This window comes from Eurytemora carolleeae, unplaced genomic scaffold (assembly GCF_000591075.1).
Source record: "Eurytemora carolleeae unplaced genomic scaffold, Eaff_2.0 scaffold223, whole genome shotgun sequence".
NCBI classification, from domain to species: Eukaryota; Metazoa; Arthropoda; class Copepoda; order Calanoida; family Temoridae; genus Eurytemora; species Eurytemora carolleeae.
In genome coordinates, this window is record NW_019396601.1 from 147468 (window position 1) to 170884 (window position 23417).

A 23417-nucleotide genomic window follows, 5' to 3' on the forward strand; every position below is an offset into this window, starting at 1 on the left:
CTGTCTAATGTCTATCTATATCTGACTTCGTTGACTCGACAAATCCTGCTTCTTCAATGCGTGGTCAAAATAGTGACGACGACCATTCTGAGCTCGATGGGTCAGCACACAATTCCAGCCAGGACAGGGAGGAGAAGAAAAGGGGAGGAGAGGGGGCTGATTATAGACACAGTCATCCAGCATTCTTTCAACTCAGGCAGTTGTCATAGTCGAAATTTTAAATCTTTAATTCCAGTCGCCATTTTTTTTGTAACTCAACGCCATCTTGTTTTGAAGCTGCCACCATTTATTCGAAGTTGGCGCTATTTTGTTTTGAATCGTGCATCATCTCATTTTGAAATCAGCAGCATTTTTTTTGAATTTGATATCATTTTAATTTAAAATTTGTGTAATTCTGTTTTGAATACGGCGCCATTTTGTTTTAATTTGGCGCTTTTTTATTCCATGACCTTAACCTGTTTATCACCACATGTCACGTGACCACAGAGTGTGTAGCAGCCCATCGGAAATACTTCCTCTCACCATTCAAAGATATGATCACAGCCCATACAGATCAAAGGAACCAACCAAACCATTAACTAGAACTTTTTCTTCTTTATATTCCAAGACACAATACATAATATATATCTATATCATATAATATACACTTGATGTAAATATAATGCAAATACCCGTGCACAAAGTGTACTTAACTTCACGTTAATGTAGCTTCCTGCTTTCCAATAACCTTCAGAAAACTGGGAGAGTTCCTGTTAAAGTTTGGCTCATAAACTATGCATATCCAGACTATTAAACGGCTTTAGCATCCTCTTCTAATAGTTCGGAGGAACACATTTAGTTTGATGGTACACGATACATACTGAATTTCTAAGTGTACAGTGTGCATTTGACATATATTAGTTAGAAGTTAGGTTCTAATTATTCATAAAGCACCGGGCTGAGGGGGAGAAGGTTTTAAAAGAAAATTTAATTTTTTAAAGATGAATTGAAAAAAAAACTGGGAAATGTTTTTTTCCATTCGTACAAAAGTCATTATTACAGAGTGAAGAGTGTATTGAAAAGATTCCATGTATCTATACTTGTAATGTGGATTGATCATTCATTTCCTGGCTTTTAGCTGTTTTAGATCATCCATATGTAAAGTGGACCGAATACTAATAGGGAGACTTTATCCTTTTGTCCCAGAGAGTCCATCCCGGATTATACTGCCTGAGCCCAGAGCAGGCAACTTTAGAGAGTATCGTCAAACAAAACCACCGAGTTTTCGGGGGGTATATTTGTAGATTCAAACTTAAGAAAAATCGAACTTAATATTAACCATGATAAAAAATATTTCTTCGCCATAATATTGTCTATTTGTATACAAAATTATATTTTATGAAACCTGGATACCAAAACTGGGCTCATAACGATGTCTTAAGTTTCAAGCTCAAGGGGAAGGGGGGGACAGAAGTAATATTATTTTAGTAGATATGGGGGGTTGGTTTTGTTTATTTATCTAAAATAGACACAATTTAATCCTTATTTTGCTTGAGAAAAGTGTTCTGTTGGTGTGGGGTGGGTGGGACTATAACTTATATGTATCTACAGAGGGAGGTTTAACAGTTTTCTAACTTTCCTTAAGTCCTTACTCCTTAAAGCTCTCATCAAATATATCTAGATGAACTCTGTAAAAACGATTTTTCATGATTTAATATTTTATTTGAACTTTAATTTCTGTTAATTATTGCATTTAAAAGATTTAAACCAATCAAAGTCATTAGTCAGACAGATTTCCGAAAACATATATCTAAAAAATCATGAAATCAGGAAACTTACTTTGTACAATAGATGAGACTCCTGAGACGACTGTAGAACTTTATATCCTGTGTCTCTCCTTATAACTATAATTCCCTGCAACGATAAACTTGTTTTTTTTTGTCAAATTTAGAATTAAACCAATAAAGACTAAATTCAATGCAGAATATTTAAGACAACTTGCAATCATCATATTTTAAGAGTTTCAGGTTGACAATATAGTCTCATCTTTCTGGGTAGCCCTGTTACAAATAAGCGCATTAGCAGACAGAGATCATTATTTTAAAAAATGATACATTTTGAAAGATTAAAATAATTAATATGATAAATCAGAGTAAAACACCAAAACTTTTAAGCAAACAAGAAAGATCTTAAATTAAGATTTTTTATTTAAATCTTCTTCGTCTAAGTTCCAATCTCTTGGTAGATACTATGAATAAATTAGGAATACACGAATAATTGTAAAACGTAAAAAACTAAAATGTAAAAGCTTGAACACTAATGTGTCGTTTTTAAAGTTGATTATGTCAAAAAATATTTTGACAATAAACTAGATGCTATAAATAAGAAACTCATAGTGTAATTTTACTGTAGTAAGCAGTATAAACTCCCATAGTATTCCAAATATAAGATTAAGAATGTTACTGTAGTAAGCAGTATAAACTCCCATATTATTCCAAATATAAGATTAAGAATGTTACTATAGTAAGCAGCAGGATCTAGACAGGCAGATATTACGATTGAAAAACCATCCCTCAGAAAACTTTAACTTTATGGTTGTGTCTGGTTCCCCTCGCCTCGGAAAGTTTAACGGTAATTAAACGCCATTTTCACATAATTGCATGTTTCACAATTACAGGAACTGATTACCCTCACTCAAATTTAATTTTGCAATCATTTTATTTTAACAAATATAAACAAAATATAACAAAATATTGAAATATAAACGGTTTGTTGTACCATCAGGTTGTAAAGATTTAAGAGTACACAAGTTAGAGTTTGAGGAGGGTAATCTTCTTCTTTGCACGATTCTTTTCTATAATTTCTTATTTTTCTAATCAAAACTGTTATGCACCATTTTTTAATAGTTTTTGCACCTTTATGTTCAAAATTTCGAGCAGAATGTTCCTAATTGCGAAATGCGCTCGTTTGTTCGATGTTACGAATTCACAATGTTAGAGTTCCTTCAAAAAGTGTAAAGTGATTTTTCAGTAAACTTTTTAATCAATTCATTAACTTTTACTTGTATGATTTTGCGATCTCGTATCTTCTAAAGTTTTTATTTTATTTTACTCCTTAAAGGGTGAAAAAATCAAACTTGTTTTGCGATATGCATAAACAGATTTCAAGACTTTTCTCTTTTGTATACAGTCGCCAGGAAAAGGATTGAGATTACAAGATTTAAAACTAAAAAGAAATGAGTCTCGATAAAAGCGTAATTACTTAAGTAAACTTCATGGTCACTCCTGTATGCAGAGTCCATAGCGCCTGATCCAATCAGGATTCAGCCATGTGTTTGGTGTCTATTATGAACCAATAGAAATTGTATGGCGGTAACATGTATTTTTCTATCTAGTTCATTATCCAATTAGAGATAAATCCTTATATTGGCGCTTTAACAGTAAATGGAAATATTTACTTCTACTCAAACTATGGTGTGGCAGAGATGGCAGCGCCCAACTCACTGCGATATCTTTGAAACTTTTATCTGATCAGCAATATGGAAAATCTCTTTTAGTTTTTATAGTTTTTCCATGAGGTTAGAAGTGTTTAATCCTGATAATTTCAATAGTTTTACTGCAGCAGAAATGCGATTCTCACTTTTTAGAGAAACCATAATTGAAATTAATCAGATTTCAAAATTAAAAACATTAATATCTAATTCATACTTGATTGATCAGACAAAGCTTTGAAGGGTGCCGTTGTGAACTGGACATGGCCATCTTTGTATGAAAGGCCTCTTGAAATGACGCTTACAGTCCCTTTAAATGTGGTTTATACTATAATATCAATCCTAACATTCTCAAGTATACTTGAATATTTAAGATAAGGATCTTGAAAAAGTGTTTAAGTAATAATTTTATTTAAAACACGAATTCGAGAAATACCAAGTATTTAGACCTGAAACAAGCATATATTTACAGTTAAAGTTTCTTGTGAGACAGCAAAGATGAAAAATGTTATTATATTTCTACAATCCACTCTCGGAGAATATTGTAATTTTTGCTGCAACATTAGGAATTAATAGATATGTTACAATGTCTAGGCTCTTGTCAGAGACTCTATAGGCTGCGCACGCTCGAGCAGTATTTTGCCTATTACTCCTTTTAAACTTAAGCTAGAAAAAATCGCGTTGCAATTTAGACATTTCTATGTCTAGGTCTACACAAATGTATAATAAGGTTGGTGAGGTAAGACCAAAGGGTAATGTGTTGCGAAACCTTAAAGTCGGACTGTATTAAAATGTGATGAATATCTTGTAGAGTTGTCTAGATTTCAATGTAGGATAAAGAACCTGAATACTACCCTCAAACTTTATCTTGTAGAGTTGTCGAGATTTCTATGTAGGATAAAGAACCTGAACACTACACTCAAACTTTATCTTGTAGAGTTGTCTAGATTTCAATGTAGGATAAAGAACCTGAACACTCCCCTCAAACTTTATCTTTCTAAACCATTCGTCTTTGCGACCTGATTCTGTAAACCTTTAAAATTACAAACTAAAGATTTAGTCGCAGGATTTCTAGTTTGAAATATCAAATCAAATAAACTCCAAAATCATGATCAAAAAAGAGTTCGATGAGAGTTATCATTTTCCTAATTAATAATTTGATCTTAGATCAAGTAATCTGAGTTTGAAATATCTAAAATTTACAAAATCATGTTGCAAAGATATCTGTATTACAAAATATGAGTTTATGGTAAAAACGAAGTTCCTTTTTTTATTTTCATTTTTATTTCATACGTAGGAGAAGTTATTTATTAACATCCTTTCGCTTGAACTTAATCATGATTATGAATTAAATAATATTAGCTTAAGGGTCGGGCGTTGCCCGTGGAAATTTTTCTCTCGATTTTTTAGCCTATAACACCCCCCGGACACCCATGAGTGTCCACAAAAAATTTCAGCCCATTCGGTCCAACCGTTTGGCTGGCTTTAGGCAACATATATATATATATGCTAATGTCTTAGTTTCCTTGTTTTATTATAAATATATATCTTAAACGAGTAATAATTATTTACAATACTCGTGTGGGTTGTTAGGCCAGCTTTCTGCTGTAATCGATGCTAGTGTAAAAGAATGTAAATTTGACCTAATTATAAAATTTGACAGTTTAAAAAGTTTTGTTTCAATTTAACCTTTAGACTCATGCAGAGTTATTTAACAAAAGAACTGGACTTAAGTACAGACTTTATTTTGATAAAAATTTTGTTTTTAAAAGTAATTCATTTGTTTTATCTTAGAAAATCATACATTTGTTCTTTTCTAAATTGACCATATCCATAAAATAAAAAATGTGACTTTCTGACATTTTGAATTTAAAACATTATAGTATTTTTCAATATAACGTTTACAGCTGCAGGCCGGCCAAACGGGTAGACCAAATTGGCTGACATTTTTTAAGGGAACTCTTCAGCTATAGTATATAATATTATTCTTACAAAATTGCTTCTAGCTGTCATTCCACGCGACGAAAAAAAAAATTTCAAAGTTTAGAAAATTACAGTTTGTGGCGAGGCTTCAGTTCCGTTGTTGACAATTTTTTGTAGTGTATTTAATGTTAAATGTAAAATCAACTATTTTAGACAAGATAAAGACCTCAGGCAATGCATGCTTAAGTAAAGTAGATGGATACTTGAGATTTATAAATGCAGAACATTGTTTGAAGGGAAATTAAAAAAGGCAAAGACGATCTAGAAAATTTAGATATTTGAGGGAATGTTTAATAATTTTGGCATTTGGTATCTTTTTCGGACAAGAGAGGTGCGCTTGATAAAACTTAAATTTTAATTTTATTAAGATACAGAGCCATTTTTGCAGATTATACAAGATAAATAGAAAATATACTAAATATATTCATAAATTATAATCTAATGCAAATGGTCTGCTATTTATCAACTAGAGTTTATACTTATCTTTGGATTTACGAGGCAAGTTTATTACATAATTATGAATTTGTATAACATGATAAAAAATTAAAAGGGAATTTTATTTGCCGTGGCGGTTCGAGGCCAAATGTTTTCTTTGCCGCTATTAAAGAGAGTGTTCGCAAAAAATGAAAGGGAGTATAGGCTTACGTCAAAAATATTCGATGGTAATTCCTACCAATCTTACTTCTATCTTTTGCGTCTATAAGAAGAAAATGGTTAAGAACGACTCATACCGAAGAACTTAGGTGTCCAAAGAAATTATTCTGATACTACAACCTATAATCATCGATCTTTTTTCGATGCAATCGTATAAAGTTGATGTTTCATAATATTTTTATCGGTTTTATATATATGATGCAATTTAAGCTACGATTAATTTGTCGCCAGGTGTCTCCGCTCTCGATGTTTCTACATGGTTCCATCTGGGAGAGACACCTAGCGGACAAAGAAATCGCCGTTTTAAGTGAATTTTATAAAACAAAGAAAATATGTTATGAAATATCAACTTTATATGAATGCGTTGAAAAAAATCGATGATTATAGGTTGCAATATCTGAATGATTTTTTAACGATCCGAGTCGAATATTTCAAGTTTCTGAATTTGTACGGACGCTACGTTCTACGGTATGAGTCTTTTTTAACAATTTTCTCTTTTTAGACGCAATAGATAGAAGTAAGATTAGTAGCAATCACCATAGAATATTTTTTGACTTAAGCCTATACTCCCTTTCATTTTTCGAGAACAGTCCCTTTAAAACTGGGGGTATGAATCTATGAAATGACTGGTGGGGATGAGGGGGGGGGGTCAACTTAGCAGTTTTAAACCAGGCTTTTTCCATGGTTTTACTGAGTTCTCCAATCAAAATTTGTGGCAAATCGGTCATGGGGTTCATAAGTTTTGATCCAAACAAACACAAAAGTTTTAGAGAGATTACTACTCTATATTTAGATATTATGTTATTTAAATAACATGTTTTTAATCTGATATATCTATGAGAGTGTACCTTGACACGTAGAGAAAATATATAATGATTAAAACTTTGTTGAGAAAAATAACTTGGATGATCTTTCATATTTTCCATATTTGTTCTGACAAACTTTATACACTAATAAAACAACATGTATTTCTTTAGACACTAAAATAATTCTAAATTTTGTAAAATTATAAAAAGTGACAATGAAAATCTCATTTCTAAATGATTAATTCGTCAATTGAAGTTACGTCTATAACAGTACCTTTAATCATCATGATTGTTCCCGTTAATATCAATCCCAGGCTGCTATGAATTGTTGCATCAATTTGCAAGGCTAGTTTGACTTTAAAGTGTCGTAACGCTTTAGTGTAGAAGTAGTTGGAAAAATTCTCATTGATTTTTGGATCACTGGTGGTTCAAAGTGCATGCTAATTCATCTCTTTGTATCAAAACAAAACAAAAAACAGAAAATATGATTGTTTTTAGAAAACAGAAAACTGGATTTATTAAAATTTTACTCTTAGTGTAGAAAGTGGTTGTACAAAATCTTATCTATTTTCATGCAAATCTGACTCAAATATGATAATTCAAGGACTATCCAAGTCCTCAGAGTTATACCGGGTAGGGGGTAGCTGGAAAGGGGTGGAGGGGGGATAAAGATATATGGTCGGTTTCTAGAGGACCCCTGATCAAGCTTTATTAAATTTAAGAATTAAAGACTGGAAAAAGCTAAACATTTGATTCTATATTTTAATTAAAAAATCCTTTTGTTTCATGTTTACATTGCATGGCGGAGGGTAAGGGAATGGGAGTATACTGTTAAGCAAGGAAGAATATGAAAAAAATATCAAAACTTTTTCTTCAGTAATTTTTTTTCTGCAAAATAAAACAACATGTAAATCGTGCTTGTAATTTTTTTTTCAACTTTTTTGATATTTTGTCTGTGGTTTTAATGTCCTTGTTACAACTGTGTATGTAATTAAATTTAAATCTAATCTTGCAAAAGGAAAAACAAATTTTCTACATAAAATCCAATCAGAAAGGAAGATAGTTCCATAGTAGCCGGAATTTCTTTAGTCTGTGTTACCATAACGCCATGATTAACTGGTTGCAGACTCATATATTTTCTACATTTTCTAATCATTTCCGAAATATTAATTTCATGCAAACCCCATTCATCAACAAAGGGTTGTCGATATTCGGTTGAAAAATGTCGAAATGTTGTATTGTATTATTGTTTTATGTTTGGATTGGTAGATTAGTGAAACTATCTGTTTTATGTTGCCGTCAGAAGACCCTCCTCTCAACCCCGGTTATTTATTTTTTTTTCTTTTAAAGGGACTGTAAACGTAATTTCAAGTGACCCTTCATTTGTAGAATGGAATGTCTGATTCGTAAAAGTTCCCTTTAAAGAGTTTAAAAAGGACACCGTGGCGAATCCGACACGCCAGCTTTTTTATTTTAAATGCAACACTTGATATAAAGTCCCTTTGAGTCTGAACAATGTTTGTCTGGTATTTTTATTAAAGTAGGATTTCAGGGCGCTTCGCTTTTTAGCTTTAAACTCTGAAAGTCGCCATTTTTCTTCCTTCTAAAATTTTTGTGGATTTTTTGTTTGAAGTGGTGCATTTTAAAAATTAATAAATTTCGAAATTCTTTCCTCACAAATTTTGCCAACTTCGATCAGCCATCCTTCCCTGGGTTTATGAAAGTTGCCTTAAAAATCTTGAGCTCGACTCGGTTAAGTAGTTTTTACGTTTATTGGAAACAAGCAAACAGAGACAGACAGACAAGCAAACCTTATATTTACATAAAAGCTGCCTTCTCAAAAATACTTTATGTATGACGCTTTTATTAACTGTGTCACATTTGTTTGCGTTCTACTTCAATACGCACATTTATTTAGGTTATTTATTCTTAATTCTACATGTCCAAATCAGATCTACAACAATTCAATAAAAACTATGACAACTTAAAACAATATCATTTAACGCGGATAAGAAATATAAAATGTTAATGCTTGATCGGAAATGGGATAAGAGTTACATTGAATAATATTCACCATTGATTTATAGCTATATAGAAATAGTATTATCTTAAGAACAATTGTTTTTATATTCTACAACATATTGGATACATGTCAATTATAAAATATATCTGTCGTCCCGTAACATTTGTGACTTTTAAGTGCATTTTTGTCAAGCGCTTTAAATCAAATAAAAAGTGAAAAATGAAAAAAAAACTTTGTTCGACTGCATGCATTGAACTAATGGGAAAACCACATAGTGTATAAATATTGGATAAATGTGAGATGTTATGCATACAAACATACAAACATTTTTACATATTTTGACGTTGTGTGACGTCTTGTAAAGAAAGTATTTTGAAAATACATTCTTATGTTTCTTATTTGTTTATCTTTTTGCTGAGACAAATTCTCATTAACAGTTTTAACTGTCAGGTTTTGCGAGCCCTTTAAAAATTTCTCATTTTAAAATGTCTATTTTAAAAATGAGGTTATCCCTCCTTCCCCATAACCCCTACCCCTTTACCCCTTTCCCCCACCACCTTGGGAAAAAACTCATTTGGTCCAAATAATTTAATTTTAATGCTTCGAATACGAAATAAGATTCAAATACAAGTTCCGAATAAAAGTTGCTGAACACAGTTTACTACAGTATTTAACATAATTTTTAATCATTTTAATTAAAACTTAAACGAACGTTGTTGTTGTTGGGTAGATAATTATGTAATCAAAATTAAATTGCTAAGTTTCGTGACATTTTTCCAGTATATATTTAATTAGGAGGTTTCCTAAGTATCAAATGCTTTGTTTAAGTCTAAAGACAGGAGTCTTCTAGAATATAATTATGTCCGCTGTACAATTTGTAAGCTTTACATCAAGACTGTACTGCTGTTAGTGAGTAATTATTACGGCATCATTCTTAAAAATATACATAGTTAGACAATGGGATTTTCTGAACAAAAATTTTTCTGCCCAATACAAGATTTCCTCTTATGTTTAATATTTCTCTATGTTTTGCATTACTATTTATTCACAGTGCATGCTTTTCATGTAAATCACAGTGCATTAATTTCATATAAATCACAGTGCATTACTTTTATATAAATCACAGCGCATTACTTTTATATAAATCACAGTGCATTAATTTTATATAAATCACAGTGCATTAATTTTATATAAATCACAGTGCATTAATTTAATATAAATCACAGTGAATTATTTTGATATAAATCTGAATTGCATTACTTTTATATAAATCACAGTGCATTATTTTTATATAAATCACTTTTATGTAAGTAACAGTTCATTAATTAGATGTAAATCATAGTGCAATGTTTTATATAAATCACAGTGCATTACTTTTATATAAATCACAGTACACAACCTTTAAATAAATCGCAGTTTATTACTTTTTTTTAAATAACAGTGCATTATTTTTATATAAATCACAGTGAATTATTTTTAAATAAAACACAGTGCATGCCTTTTATGTATATCACAGTGCATTATTTTTATATAAATCACAATACACAACTTGTATGTAATCACAGTGCTTTATTTTTATATAAATCACAGTACACAACTTGTATGTAATCATAGTGCATTATTTTTATATAATTCACAATACACAACTTGTATGTAATCACAGTGCATATGACAAGTTATATAAACCTTCACGACTGGGTCGACTTTCCTATGTGAAAATGCCTTGACCTTTTATTTTACCTCACGACCTGGGTTTACATGTTTATTTTAGAACTTTAAAGCACTTGAGCTTTAGTTTTTTACGAAGTTTTTGGAAAAATTCTTATTAATGTTGCAACATTTCTGTATAAGTGTGATCTCTTTATCTCTGCATTAATGTATCCAACATTAACCTTCTGTTATTACTCTGTAATAAACAGGTCGATGGAAAATATCAAATAAAAATAGTATTTTAAACATAAATATAATTTCTGACTTTTATCTTGCATGATTCATAGGACAGGTTAGTTCAAACTGGAAATATATAATATTAACGTTTTCTTATTTCAAAATTATTATCTTTTTCTCTCAACTTAAAGTATTTTTTTATGTACATAGTACAACAGTGCAGCAATAGTACAATAATACAATAGTAAACTAGAACAGTAGCTCACTAGTACACTAGTACACTTGTACAATATTACAGTAGTATGAAATAGTACAATAGTACAAGTGTAAAAAAGAGCAATAGAACAATATGTACAATAGTACAAAAGTACGATATTACAATAGTTAATAAGAATCAATATTCAACTCCCCTTAAAGGAATTTGTAGACTACAACCCGGTAAATACCCCCCCCCCCCAAGCCCTTCCCCATCCCCTCCCCCACTCTAACCTGGAAATAATAAAACAATAGAATTAACGCACTAAGGGTAAAGCTTGTAACCCACAATCCAATAAATAAACATCATAATAATAACCATTAAAAATTTCATTAATATATCCAAGGGAAGGTTTGTTTACAGGAAATATCGAAATGTTTTTAAAAGATACATATTTTGTTATTTTTATGTTAGCATTTAAATAGTTTTCAGATGCACAAGTTATGTGAATGGCATAAAAAAATTTGATTGTATTGCAATGAATATTTATTTAACATTGCAAAAGAATTGAGTCTTTGCCACAAACTCTGACTTTCCTATCTCTATACTTTGCATGATTAAAGCACCATCAGGTTGCAATTATTTAGGGTTTAGAAAATTTGAGTCTAAGGCAAAGACTCAATTCCTTTTTGCATGAAATACCCCAATGTTAATTGATATTTGCTGAATTTTTTTGAATAAAATATTTGTTATTTCACTGATTTTTTGTTTCAGGTTCTGTTCGGGTTCCAGGGCGTGATGCAGGGGGGAACCCTGAATCCTGGGAGGGTGGTGGGCCCCCTGGGGGGTGGGAGGAGCCCCCTGGGGGCTGGGAGATTGCCCCCACCTCCTCCCAAGAAGTCGGGCAGACTAAACCGGAAGCCCGAAAATCCACCAGGAAAAAAACAATAATTAAAAAAGTTAAAAAGGATTATTTGTTAAACTTGGTAATTTGACGCGATTCCTCTGCTATTGATAAAAGACTTTAAAGTTTTTCGATAAATAGTTTAAAGTACTTTACAGTCTAACACTCCCCACACAGATAATAGTCTTTCTATAAAAAGTATTTTTAATTAAATCACGTAAATTGTACAATTTACAGGGCACCCTCTATAATTGCATGTACGATTATAAGACTAAAAAAGTCCAATATTTTCCACCGTTATACTACATACACACTTTACATTATTCGATACAATACAGATACGCTTGGTTCATATATTTCAGTTAACAAAATTTCGTTTCAAAGTACTTCACTAAAGTATCCTTCCCATTTAAAGGGACTGTTCTTGCAATGTTAAGGTAACCGCTATTTAAGGAGTGGCATCAAGAGCGTGGAAGTATATAACTTCGTTTTCAAAGTTTGAAAAGTGTTTAATTCTGATAATTTATATCATTGTTTCTCAGGCAAAAAATAAAATGCGCAAGTTTGTTTTGTAGAGAAACCTGGAATGAAAAATAAGCAGTTTTTAGAAGCGTGAACATGAATATCTCATTCATGTGCAGACAAAGCGTTTTAAGGCCGGTACCGTTGCTAATTTTACAACATTTTTAAACTCTTCACACACAATTTTATTGTTGTTTGATTTGTTTTTATGTTTTTATTTACCCGTTAGTATTTTAAATATATTCAATGCATTTGATGTGTCAAGTTTTTCCTATAATTTTACCAAATTGAACTCTTTTTTGGACCTATAGATTTTTATACGAAACTAAATTTAAATATTTCAATTTTGGGGGCCTTAACTTCAAGTTTAAGGATTGTTTATGGTTTTTAAAGTGTCATGAACTCATAAAACAGGTTTTTTTCAACCACACGCTCTCACCGGGGGGGGGGGGGGGGGGGGGGCTGTGAGAGCGTTCACATATTGGTTTACTGTTAATGTATATATTTTAATTTTTTTTCGGAGAGATGGTTTTTTTTGCAAGTAAAAAGAATAAAGATGATATTTTTACTGAATTTGTCGAGTTCCTCATCTCAAGGTTTATGTAAAAAAGGATAAATGTACTTGAGGAAACATGCTGCCTCCAGAAAGAATTTTAATCCAGGGATTTTGTTTTTTACTAGAATATTTTAAATTCGAATTTTTGAGACCTGTTACAATGGCTCCATCATGAGAGGACAACTATTTTGCAAAGGAATTCTTGGAGCACTTTTTCAACATTCCTGCAGTTTTCTCAGGGGGTGTCCAATAATTACACGCTTAAAATGCAAATGCAAATACATAACTAAAGGGTCGAACCATTATACAAAATATAAATATAAATATAATGGCTGTCCCATGCTATCATTCTGTGAAATAATGTAATTCCCTTCTTTACTACGAATACACATTATACATTTATAAATACATTATGTTTGAAATTTGTGTGCTAATTTAAAAAAAAAAATTTAGGGCCTACAAATATGATAGTAATATTCTGTAGTTTTGAAATTATTGTTATTTAAAGACGACCTGTAAAACCACCCCCGGACCGGGCGAAGCGCTCCATCTTTATTTTTTCCCTAAAAAATCCACTTCGTCAATTTTTCATCCAGGTAGGATAATTTATTCAACAGCATTGATCATTTATTAAGCAGCATTGATAATTTATTCAGCAGCATTTATTATGTATACTGCAGCAATGATCCTTTTTTTCAGCAGCATTGAAAAGAGATTCAGCAGCAATCATACTTTAGACAGCAGAATTAAGCCTATATTATTCAGCAGCTTTGATCCTTTATTCAACAGCATTGGCCCTTTATTCAGCAGCTTTGATCAAATATTTAGTAGCATTAAGAAATTCTTTCCTCACAAATNGCTTCCAGTGCAGGGCATGTCCAGTTCACAACGGCACCTTTTAACCTTTATCTGATTAATATCGTGGAAGACATTGTCGTTTTTCTAATGGTAATTAATTCTAACCGTTTCCTTAATAGTTTATGAAGCAGAAATATACAAATCAAAGAGAAACCACAATTAAAAGTAATCAATTTTCAATTGCGTTGTAACTGGAAAAACACTTGAAATTACGTCCACACTCCCTTTAATGTCGGTTGACCGAATGCTGCAGACACATTTCGGAAATTCCGAGGAGGAGGAGGGGGGGTCTACGTCTTGATACATTGTGTCTTCAGAACTATACATTTTTAGATAACCGAGGCCAAATGGTTTGAGATATTCATACTGTTAGCTATATTAGGTAAGCTACAGTTTAACCCTCAACTTCGGAAACATCAAACAAAATTTTAAAATGTCGTCTTGATAATTTATAGAATGTCGTCTTGATAATTTTTCAGTGAGGTTTATACTAGTATACCTAAATCTCAGTAATTGTAAAACTAAATAAATAGTTAAAATGAAATATGCGGGAACTGTTATAAAGAGCTCCATAAAATTATTCATTTAAAAAAGTAAGTATTTGCAGCATTCAATTATCAGTAGGTTTAGAAACGATATTTCGGTGCCTCCGCAGTCTGTGTTAAACAGTATATGTAAAGTAAGCTGTTAATAATATTGAATAACATGTATAACAGTTAGCATGTTAGAAAATATTTTGTAATAACTTCACATTTTCTTCTTTATAACTATTCATGACTAATGGATTACAGGGCCTAGTAGTGGAAACTGGACATATATAAACTGATAAATGTATTCAATCCAAGGCTAATTGTATTTTTAATGGTTTAGGGCAAAATTAATTGTGAAAGTTTAGTAGTTTTAACATTAAAACATAAATACTAAAAGCTGTATTGGTCTGACTTTTTTAATCTTTTAAAATTATCGGAGAATACCATAAATTAAATTTTTAAATTCCCAGATAGAAAAATTAATTCAAACGTCTTTTGTGGATTTCAGCAATAAAGTATTTATAAAAAGTTGGGGAAAGTTTCTTAACTTGGGCTTGTGAAAAACTTTTCAAAAGAATAAAATTTAGAAAAAGTTAAAACAATTTATCCACTTTTAAAAATTTTTTATGATTTAAGAGTTAAACCATTTACTTTGTGTAAAAATAGTACTTAAAGTAATGAGAAAATAAAACAAAAAAAACCAGCTAAAATTTTCTTTAAAGGTTACTGTAAATACAAACATTTCCTGTCATAGTTCATGCTTATTTCATGTCTAATTTCCTGCATATTTTCAGTTGACCGATTTCATGTCTTTTTCCTGCCTAGGTACCTGTATATCCCTAGCTGTGTATACTCCGCTACCGAATGGAGACACTAATGATATTAATGAATTTTTAGAAGAAATTGAGGTGAGTCATTTTCAATAGGGTCAAATCCATTATATTCTATTCTATTCAATTTTATTTTATTCTATTCTATTCTATTCTATTCTATTCTAGGTGATATTTACTGTAGTATTTACTACTGAATGTCTGATGAGAATAATTGCTCTTGGTTTTATAATGCATCCCTCCAGCTACCTCAGGAACACATGGAACATTCTGGACTTCACCATTGTTATGATAGGGTAGGTCATAGGGCAGGTCAAGGAGTACACCAGAATCTCCAATAGGGTAGGTCAAGGAGTACACCAGAACCTCCCATAGGGTAGGTCAAGGATTACACCAGAACCTCCATTAGCTTTGTTTACAAACAAAGTGTACTGTCATTTATCTTTGTTTTAGAAACTCCATTATCAACGACTGTTTCTTTTATTTTACCTAGAACGACGTTTTTTCCAAAATATGTTTAATGTAAATACAAAAATGCAGTCTTTCATGCAAGTCCTCCCCGAGGGGAGGAAGTCCAGCCACAACAATTTCTCGTCCGAGCCACATTATCCTCATTTTCTCGTTAGAGCCACCTCTGAATACTCGACATCCTTCGGTTTTAATGTGTTATGAAGCTTCCAATTATCGAAGATAAAACAATTTTTTTTTAATCAGGCCACGTTAGGGCATAAAATATTGATGGACTAAAGTTTTGCAATGATAACATCATGCTGGAATCTTCAAACTCATGAGAATGATGTCAAACTTTATTTAGGTAGAACTTAAATCTCTTCTGCCTCCGTAATGGCTAACCTTCGCGATATAAAATAAGTAGCAACATATTTGGCATACCTCTGCCTATCATTTTCCCCAAGGAACTAACCGTAAAAATTCTATGGTTTTCACTATAATTAACAAAAAAGATTCTATAAACTCGGAATTTTTTTGCGTCATTCCACTCCATAATATCTGAAAGTAAAAAAAAATATGAAACATGAATCAATATGAAATATGAATCAATCTTATCATATTATTTAAAATTGGATTTTATTTTTTTTAAATCCAATTAAACGGTAAAAATATCTAATTTCAGCAAAATTTTAAGAAAGAATTATTAGACATTATTTTCCAGATTTGATGAAAATATTCCAAGATTAACAAATAGTTGAGCTGAAGGGGAAAATGTATTTAATTTCCTCATCTTAATCTAGATTTGTTTAATGACAACTCTCAGTAGAAATTCCTCTTCAAATTGTATCCAAGGCAGTTAAAAAATAAAAATGACGATAAAACTTTAAATGTAAAGTCATCGCAAACTTTTTAGAGACTTAAAATTTAAAAACTTCATATTAGTTTAGAATATTTTACTTTATTTCTGACAGAACATTTTTGTCAAAGATGATCTTTTTTCCTGTTTGAAAAGGGACAAAGAAACTGAGTTTTAGGCACAAACTTATTTCTTTTATTTCTATATCTGTGAAACCTGATGGTGTAAACCTTTGATATTTTAAACTTAGACTATTTGATCTGACAGAGTCATAATTAGAAATATCAACGGCATCATATTGCAAAGATATTGAGATCAGAGTTTAAGGCAGAACTTCCTTTTTGCCATTTTTTCGTTAGGAATCCACGTATTACTTTCTAGTCAAGCTACGGCCATTTACAATTACTTTTACAGTTTCTTTAACACGGAGTAATCAACATTTTTTTAGCTAGTTTACAGATTGAAGGATTTGATGTTAAAGCTCTTAGGGCTTTCAGGGTCCTTCGTCCACTAAGACTTATTTCTGGGGTCCCTAGTAAGTAATTTTTTTCAGGGTTCCTAGTAAGTAATTTTTCAGGGTCCCTAGTAAGTAATTTTTCAGGGTCCCTAGTAAATAATTTTTTTTCAGGGATCCATAGTAAGTAATTTTTCAGGGGTCACTAGTAAGAATTTTTTTTTCTGGAATCCCTAGTAGTATTTTTTAAGGGTCCCTATAATAAGTATTTTTCAGGAATTTCAAGTAGGTATAATTTAAGGGGTCCCTTATAGTAAGTATTTTCTCAGGAATTGAAAGAGCTTGCTCATTTCATTTACTATATATATTTTCTTTAATAAAAATTATGAACCATTCCAAGAGAAATATTTCCTTATTTAAGAACCGTAAAACCAATTTAATATTTGATCCGATTTGAACCAATACCAAGCCAAGATGTCTGGTGAAACCCAACCTATTAATCCTGATGTTATAAATCTGTGAAATGAAAAGAAAATCCTGGAAATCTGTTCTTTATTTCCAATTATTTTGGTGCAGAGAGATCAGCGGGGATGTATAAACTGTCTATGCAGATACATTTAATAGAAATAGATTCATATGTACACACACACACATATATACTAGGCTTTTAGGGAGCTTCGCGCCCATCATCTATTTAGATTTTTAACTGTGGCCCTATCTGTCAGCATCTTCTTTTTGTACAATATAAAACAAAAACAAAAAAAGTTTGCAGATTTTATAATATGCTTTTGTGGATTTTAAAAATAAAAAAAAAATAGAAAAATTAGGATGAGACCTTATAATGGGGACTTTGAAATCTGGAAATCAATTTTGGGGTTCAATTGCTGAAATATAATTTCTTAAGATTAACTAAATAAAGTGGCAAAGAATGGAAATTGAAAATTGAAATTGAAATCTAACATTTTTTCTGCATCATTCTTTTGATTTGATTCAGCTATTGTTTGTTAAAAGAACGTATTAAAAAGATTGTATTATATAATTTATAATATAACTAATTTCTATTTTTTTTGTTTAAATATACATTTGAGATTTTAAAATAATTTTTTCCAAGACAAAAGGCTTCTTAGGTTGGAAATTGGAATTAAAGTAATTGGAGCATATTTGAAGTGTAGTGGTATTATTTTAATTGATATTCGTGCCCTGAATAGGGTTAGTAACAGAATAGAATAAAAGAAAAGTTTTATAAAAAGTTCTTATTTTCAAATTTGAATTGTAGGATGAATACAAAGTATGAGTATGATAGTTGTCATGAATAACTGAATAAGAAATGTATTTTCTTGTCTTCAGGTTTACAAATTGTCATGAACGCAATCTTGATGGCGATCATTCCGTTGATGAACATTGCCTTGCTGGTTCTCTTCGTTATCATCATCTACTCCATCATCGGCTTAGAGCTGTTCATGGGAGCTTTCCATAAAACATGTTTTGATATTTACACAGGTACAAAGACACCCCCCCCCTTCCATCGTCTTTAATATTTGCAGCATTATTTTTTATTATCTCGAATGATGAAATAAACCCTGTTTCTGAAACTTAGGCATAATTTTAAGTGACCTTCCCTTACAAATCACAATTAACAATTCACAATGGTACCGATAAACTTTTCTCTGGTCAATAATGTGGAAGATATTATTGTCCAGCTTCAATCATTTAAAAAAAAGCTTTTAAGAGTACAGTGGTGAATCCGACGTCCCTCTTTATAAATGGAGTGTCTATTGAAAATACCTTAAATGGTACTTATTGCAAATGAAGAACTGTCAGATTAAAAAATTTAAATTTTCAAAATAAGATTTTGAAATCTTCTCGCCCCAATTCTTCTGTTACAATTTAGAAACCAAGCCAGCCTTGGCTGAAAGTTTTGCCTCTGAAAACATATTTTCGCAGGCTTAGAATGCTAATTCACGGCTCAATATTGCAGTGTTATAAACAATGCAAAATTCCAAACAGTTTGCAAGGATATCCCCCACCAGGCAAATTTGTAATCCCGCCCCGATTACAGAAATCCGCCAGCTGTGAAAATAATTCGACAGCTGTAAAAAGTCAAAAATCCGCCAGCTGCAAAAAATCCACAAGCTGTAAAACAATCCACCAACTGTAAACTTAAAATTTTCAGGAGAAATGATGGAAGATCCAACACCTTGCGGCGGTATTTACAACTGCCCCAATGGAACTGAATGTCGCGGCGAATGGGAGGTATAAAGATACATTTGTTTTAATAAAATAATCAGCTTAAAATTTCCGAACACAAAAGAACTAAGCACTTATATCTGTGCAATATACGATGGATCGTAGCTCTTTAAGATCTCAAACTTTAACAACTTGATCTATCAAATACACGGTTAAATAAATATCAAAGGTCTACGATTTCTAATGGCCAAAATATAAGGATAGTAAGATTTAAAGTAGCGAGTAATCTGTTTCTTTGACTTTTTATGTAAAGTGAAAGTTTTATTGTGTGTAATGATAAACTGTATAGTTGCCAGTTTCAATTTGTTTTCTCTAGCTTTCTAGAACATTTCTAGCAGAAACTTAAATGTTTACAAGCTGTTTAATTCTTGCAAATTCATGCCTTCTTCTCCCCTCCCCAACCTGAAAAACCTGAAATTGGTATTTATAAAAATATATCTTTAGATTAAAAGAGAGTCCCTAAATATATATTTTTCCTTTCATTTTTGTTATATTTTTGTTGTAAATAATTTATTTGATATATCAGGGTCCACAATGGGGCATCACAAGCTTCGACAACTTTGGTCAGGCCATGCTCACTGTTTTTCAGTGTATAACTCTAGAAGGCTGGACCGATATGCTTTACTGGGTAAGAAGTTGAACAATTTCTAGAATTCAGATTGCTTCTTAGCTCGGATGAATTCTTGTTTAAATCAATGTCGTCACAGCTAAAAGATGATAAATGTATAATGTTTATGCATTCACACAATAAAAGGGGATCAGGTTAAAATATAACTGAATTATAAATATTCAATCAACAAATCAATTTTATGATATTTTTTTTGGTTTATGTGAATCCACTTCTCTGAAAATTCTGATTAGTCTGAAATTTGCAGTACAGTTTTTCTTACAAATTTTATTTCGGATTCCGATAATTTTTCTAAGCATATACCCTGAAAATATATCGGCTTTATCGTCTTTTTCCGAATTATGTATTAAATTTTGTAGTTGGACCACTATCAAAATTGAAACTGGGGTATTTTCCAGCAGACACTGTGATCTTGCCAGAGCTGGGAACTTTTGAATGATGGATATCGGGATTAATGCCTGATCCACTCTTTTTCTTAATCTCGAGATTAAATAACGCTTGTTCTCCTCTTGTTATTAATCTCCAGATTAATTAAAACAACAGGATTAAGGATATCTTATTCTAAAGTTCTCAGCTCAGGCCATTTGTTGCATAAAATCATGGGTCGACTCTATACAGGGTAGCCTGATCACAAATCATGCAACTTTTAGACTTAAGTGGGTGGGGTAATTATGACAGGTAAATTGCGGTAGATGGCGTTCCATCTTCAGATATTGACCCATGACGGATGAGAGAAAGTATTAAGTGTAAATTACTCAAAGACAAAACATGTCAACACAGAAGGAAAAGAAAACATTGTTTAGATTGCAGGAAACTCAACTAGAAAATCACTTCTTTGACAGCAAAAGTGTGATGACTACAATCTTTTTAATAATAAATTAATGGTTTGCGTAAATGATTGATCGATTCATTAATTAATTGATTGATTCGTTCATTAATAGATTTATTCGTTAATTGATTGATTGATTCGTTAATTGATTGATTGAATGATTGATTGATTGCTTTATTTATTGCTTGGTTGAGTCATTTATTAATTTATTCATTGAGGTGTTAATTGATATACATTAATTGATTGATTCATTCATTAAATGATTTATTGATTAATTAAATGATTTATTTATTATTAAATTGATTGATTTATTCTTAAATTGATTGATTTATTCATAAATTGATTGATTTATTCTTAAATTGATTAATTTATTCACAAATTAATTGATTTATTCTTAAATTGACTGATTTATTCTTAAATTGATTGATTTATTCATAAATTGATTGATTTATTCTTAAATTGATTGATTGATTTAATCAATATTTCTAGATTCATGACTCCCAAGGAAACACGTGGCAATTTATTTACTTTGTGTCAATGGTGGTGCTCGGGGCCTTCTTTGTTATGAACCTCATTCTTGGTGTTCTAAGCGGGTAAATAGAAAGCATTCAGTGGTCGGCGTTTATATCAATACAATGAAGACAACTTTTCTTTTTAAGTTTTGATTTTCAACAAGCTTTTTTCAAAATAATAAATTTACATAAAAAGGAGAGAGAACCGCATCTCTTTGTTTCCAAGTTTATGTTACGAATGCTGTTTGAAAGTTTTAATAAAAATCAAAATTTAAATCGAAAGCTGTTCTCATTGACGGCTGTACACTAATACCTACTGCACTGTTTACATTCCTCTCACAGAAACCATGTTAGACCATGCTACGTTTAACATTATATTGAAGTAACTGTAAAGGAAAATGACAGGGAATATAGGATAAAACCTGAGAATCTCAGACATATAAGACGATACATATAAGACATCTATCTGTTGTTCCTGTCTCGAAAAATTGACATAAAACTGTGTAAAAATTATACGAAAATTTTATGCAATTTTGTATAAAAGTTGTAGTATAAAACAGATCATATTCCACAAATACGAAGCCAATCTGAAAACGATTATATCCCACAGAATCACTGTATCACGTGACCAGTATACTGCAATCTCATTGGCGGAAGTTCTTGTGACGTAATACGGACATTTAAATAATATCATCAATTATATCTATTAAAAATGCAAATAAAAAAAACTTATAATGGAAGCAAACCTGAGATTCTCAGGTTTCTGTGGGATATAATCGTTATCAGATTGTTTCCATATTTGCTGAATATGATCTGTTGATACCTACTACTTTATAATTTTACTGTCCTATCTAGTTTATCTATAATATCTTTGATTCAACATCCCATCATGTATAATGTGTAATTTTACTGTCCTATCTAGTGTACAATAATATCTTTGATTCAACATCCCATCTTGTATAATGTGTAATTTTACTGTCCTATCTAGTTTATCCATAATATCTTTGATTCAACATCCCATCTTGTATAATGTGTAATTTTACTGTCCTATCTAGTTTATCCATAATATCTTTGATTCAACATCCCATCTTGTATAATGTGTAATTTTACTGTCCTATCTAGTTTATCCATAATATCTTTGATTCAACATCCCATCTTGTATAATGTGTAATTTTACTGTCCTATCTAGTTTATCCATAATATCTTTGATTCAACATCCCATCTTGTATAATGTGTAATTTTACTGTCCTATCTAGTTTATCCATAATATCTTTGATTTAACATCCCATCTTGTATAATGTGTAATTTTACTGTCCTATCCATAATATTTTTGATTCAACATCCCGTCTTGTATAATGTGTAATTTTACTGTCCTATCTAGTTTATCCTAATATCTTTGATTCTGATTCAACATCATATCTTGTATAATGTGTAATTTTACTGTCCCATCTAGTTTATCCTAATATCTTTGATTCAACATCATATCTTGCATAATGTGTAATTTTAATGTTCCATCTAGTGTATTTTAATATCTTAATTTCAATATTTTGTGTAATGTGTAATTTTACTGTCCTATCTAGTGTATTCTAATATTTCTGATTTAACATCACATCTTGTGTTTGTAATTTACAGTCCTATCTATTGTATCTGTTAACATCACATCTTGTGTTTGTAATTTACAGTCCTATCTATTGTATCTGTTAACATCACATCTTGTGTTTGTAATTTACCGTCCTATCTATTGTATCTGTTAACATTACATCTTGTGTTTGTAATTTACCGTCCTATCTATTGTATCTGTTAACATCACATCTAGTATCAAATTACACATGACATCACACCTAGCTATACTAGTATGCGTTGTATCTTTGTATAAACGTCATCAAGTACATAATAAAGTATGTAGGAGGAGGGGTCTCTAACTAATTTATAATAAAATATATATTTCTCCATTGCATTTGATTAGGCTCCAGCATTGAGCTTCTATTAATACTAATGTATTGTCTAGGCTACGCTTCCAGAATAAATATATTTAGACTAAGATCCTGCTGTACTGTACAGCTAATTATTATAAATATGTTTATTGTCTTGAAATAAAGACAATGGTACCAGTTAATGATTATTTTCAAAATGTTAAAAAATAATCAAATTGAGTTTTACCTATTTCTTGTAAATTTTTGCATAATTTTTTTTAACCCCCCTCCCTAATTGTCAAACATCAAA

General features: G+C 31.1%; 1 protein-coding gene across 1 annotated transcript in view; it reads left to right on the plus strand.

Annotated features, from left to right (window-relative positions):
• Positions 1 to 2385: 2385 nt before the first annotated feature.
• The window catches only part of LOC111706123 (muscle calcium channel subunit alpha-1), a 56086-nt gene continuing 35054 nt past the window's right edge, over positions 2386 to 23417 (plus strand). Inside the window, exons 1-11 of the mRNA XM_023478899.1 lie at positions 2386 to 2610; positions 11793 to 11955; positions 13509 to 13596; positions 14192 to 14240; positions 15214 to 15296; positions 15387 to 15514; positions 16977 to 17059; positions 18326 to 18478; positions 19152 to 19231; positions 19752 to 19853; positions 21172 to 21275. Of these exons, the coding sequence (XP_023334667.1) occupies positions 2571 to 2610; positions 11793 to 11955; positions 13509 to 13596; positions 14192 to 14240; positions 15214 to 15296; positions 15387 to 15514; positions 16977 to 17059; positions 18326 to 18478; positions 19152 to 19231; positions 19752 to 19853; positions 21172 to 21275 (1073 nt within the window). The 5' untranslated portion in view covers positions 2386 to 2570. The remainder of the gene's footprint in view (positions 2611 to 11792; positions 11956 to 13508; positions 13597 to 14191; positions 14241 to 15213; positions 15297 to 15386; positions 15515 to 16976; positions 17060 to 18325; positions 18479 to 19151; positions 19232 to 19751; positions 19854 to 21171; positions 21276 to 23417) is intronic.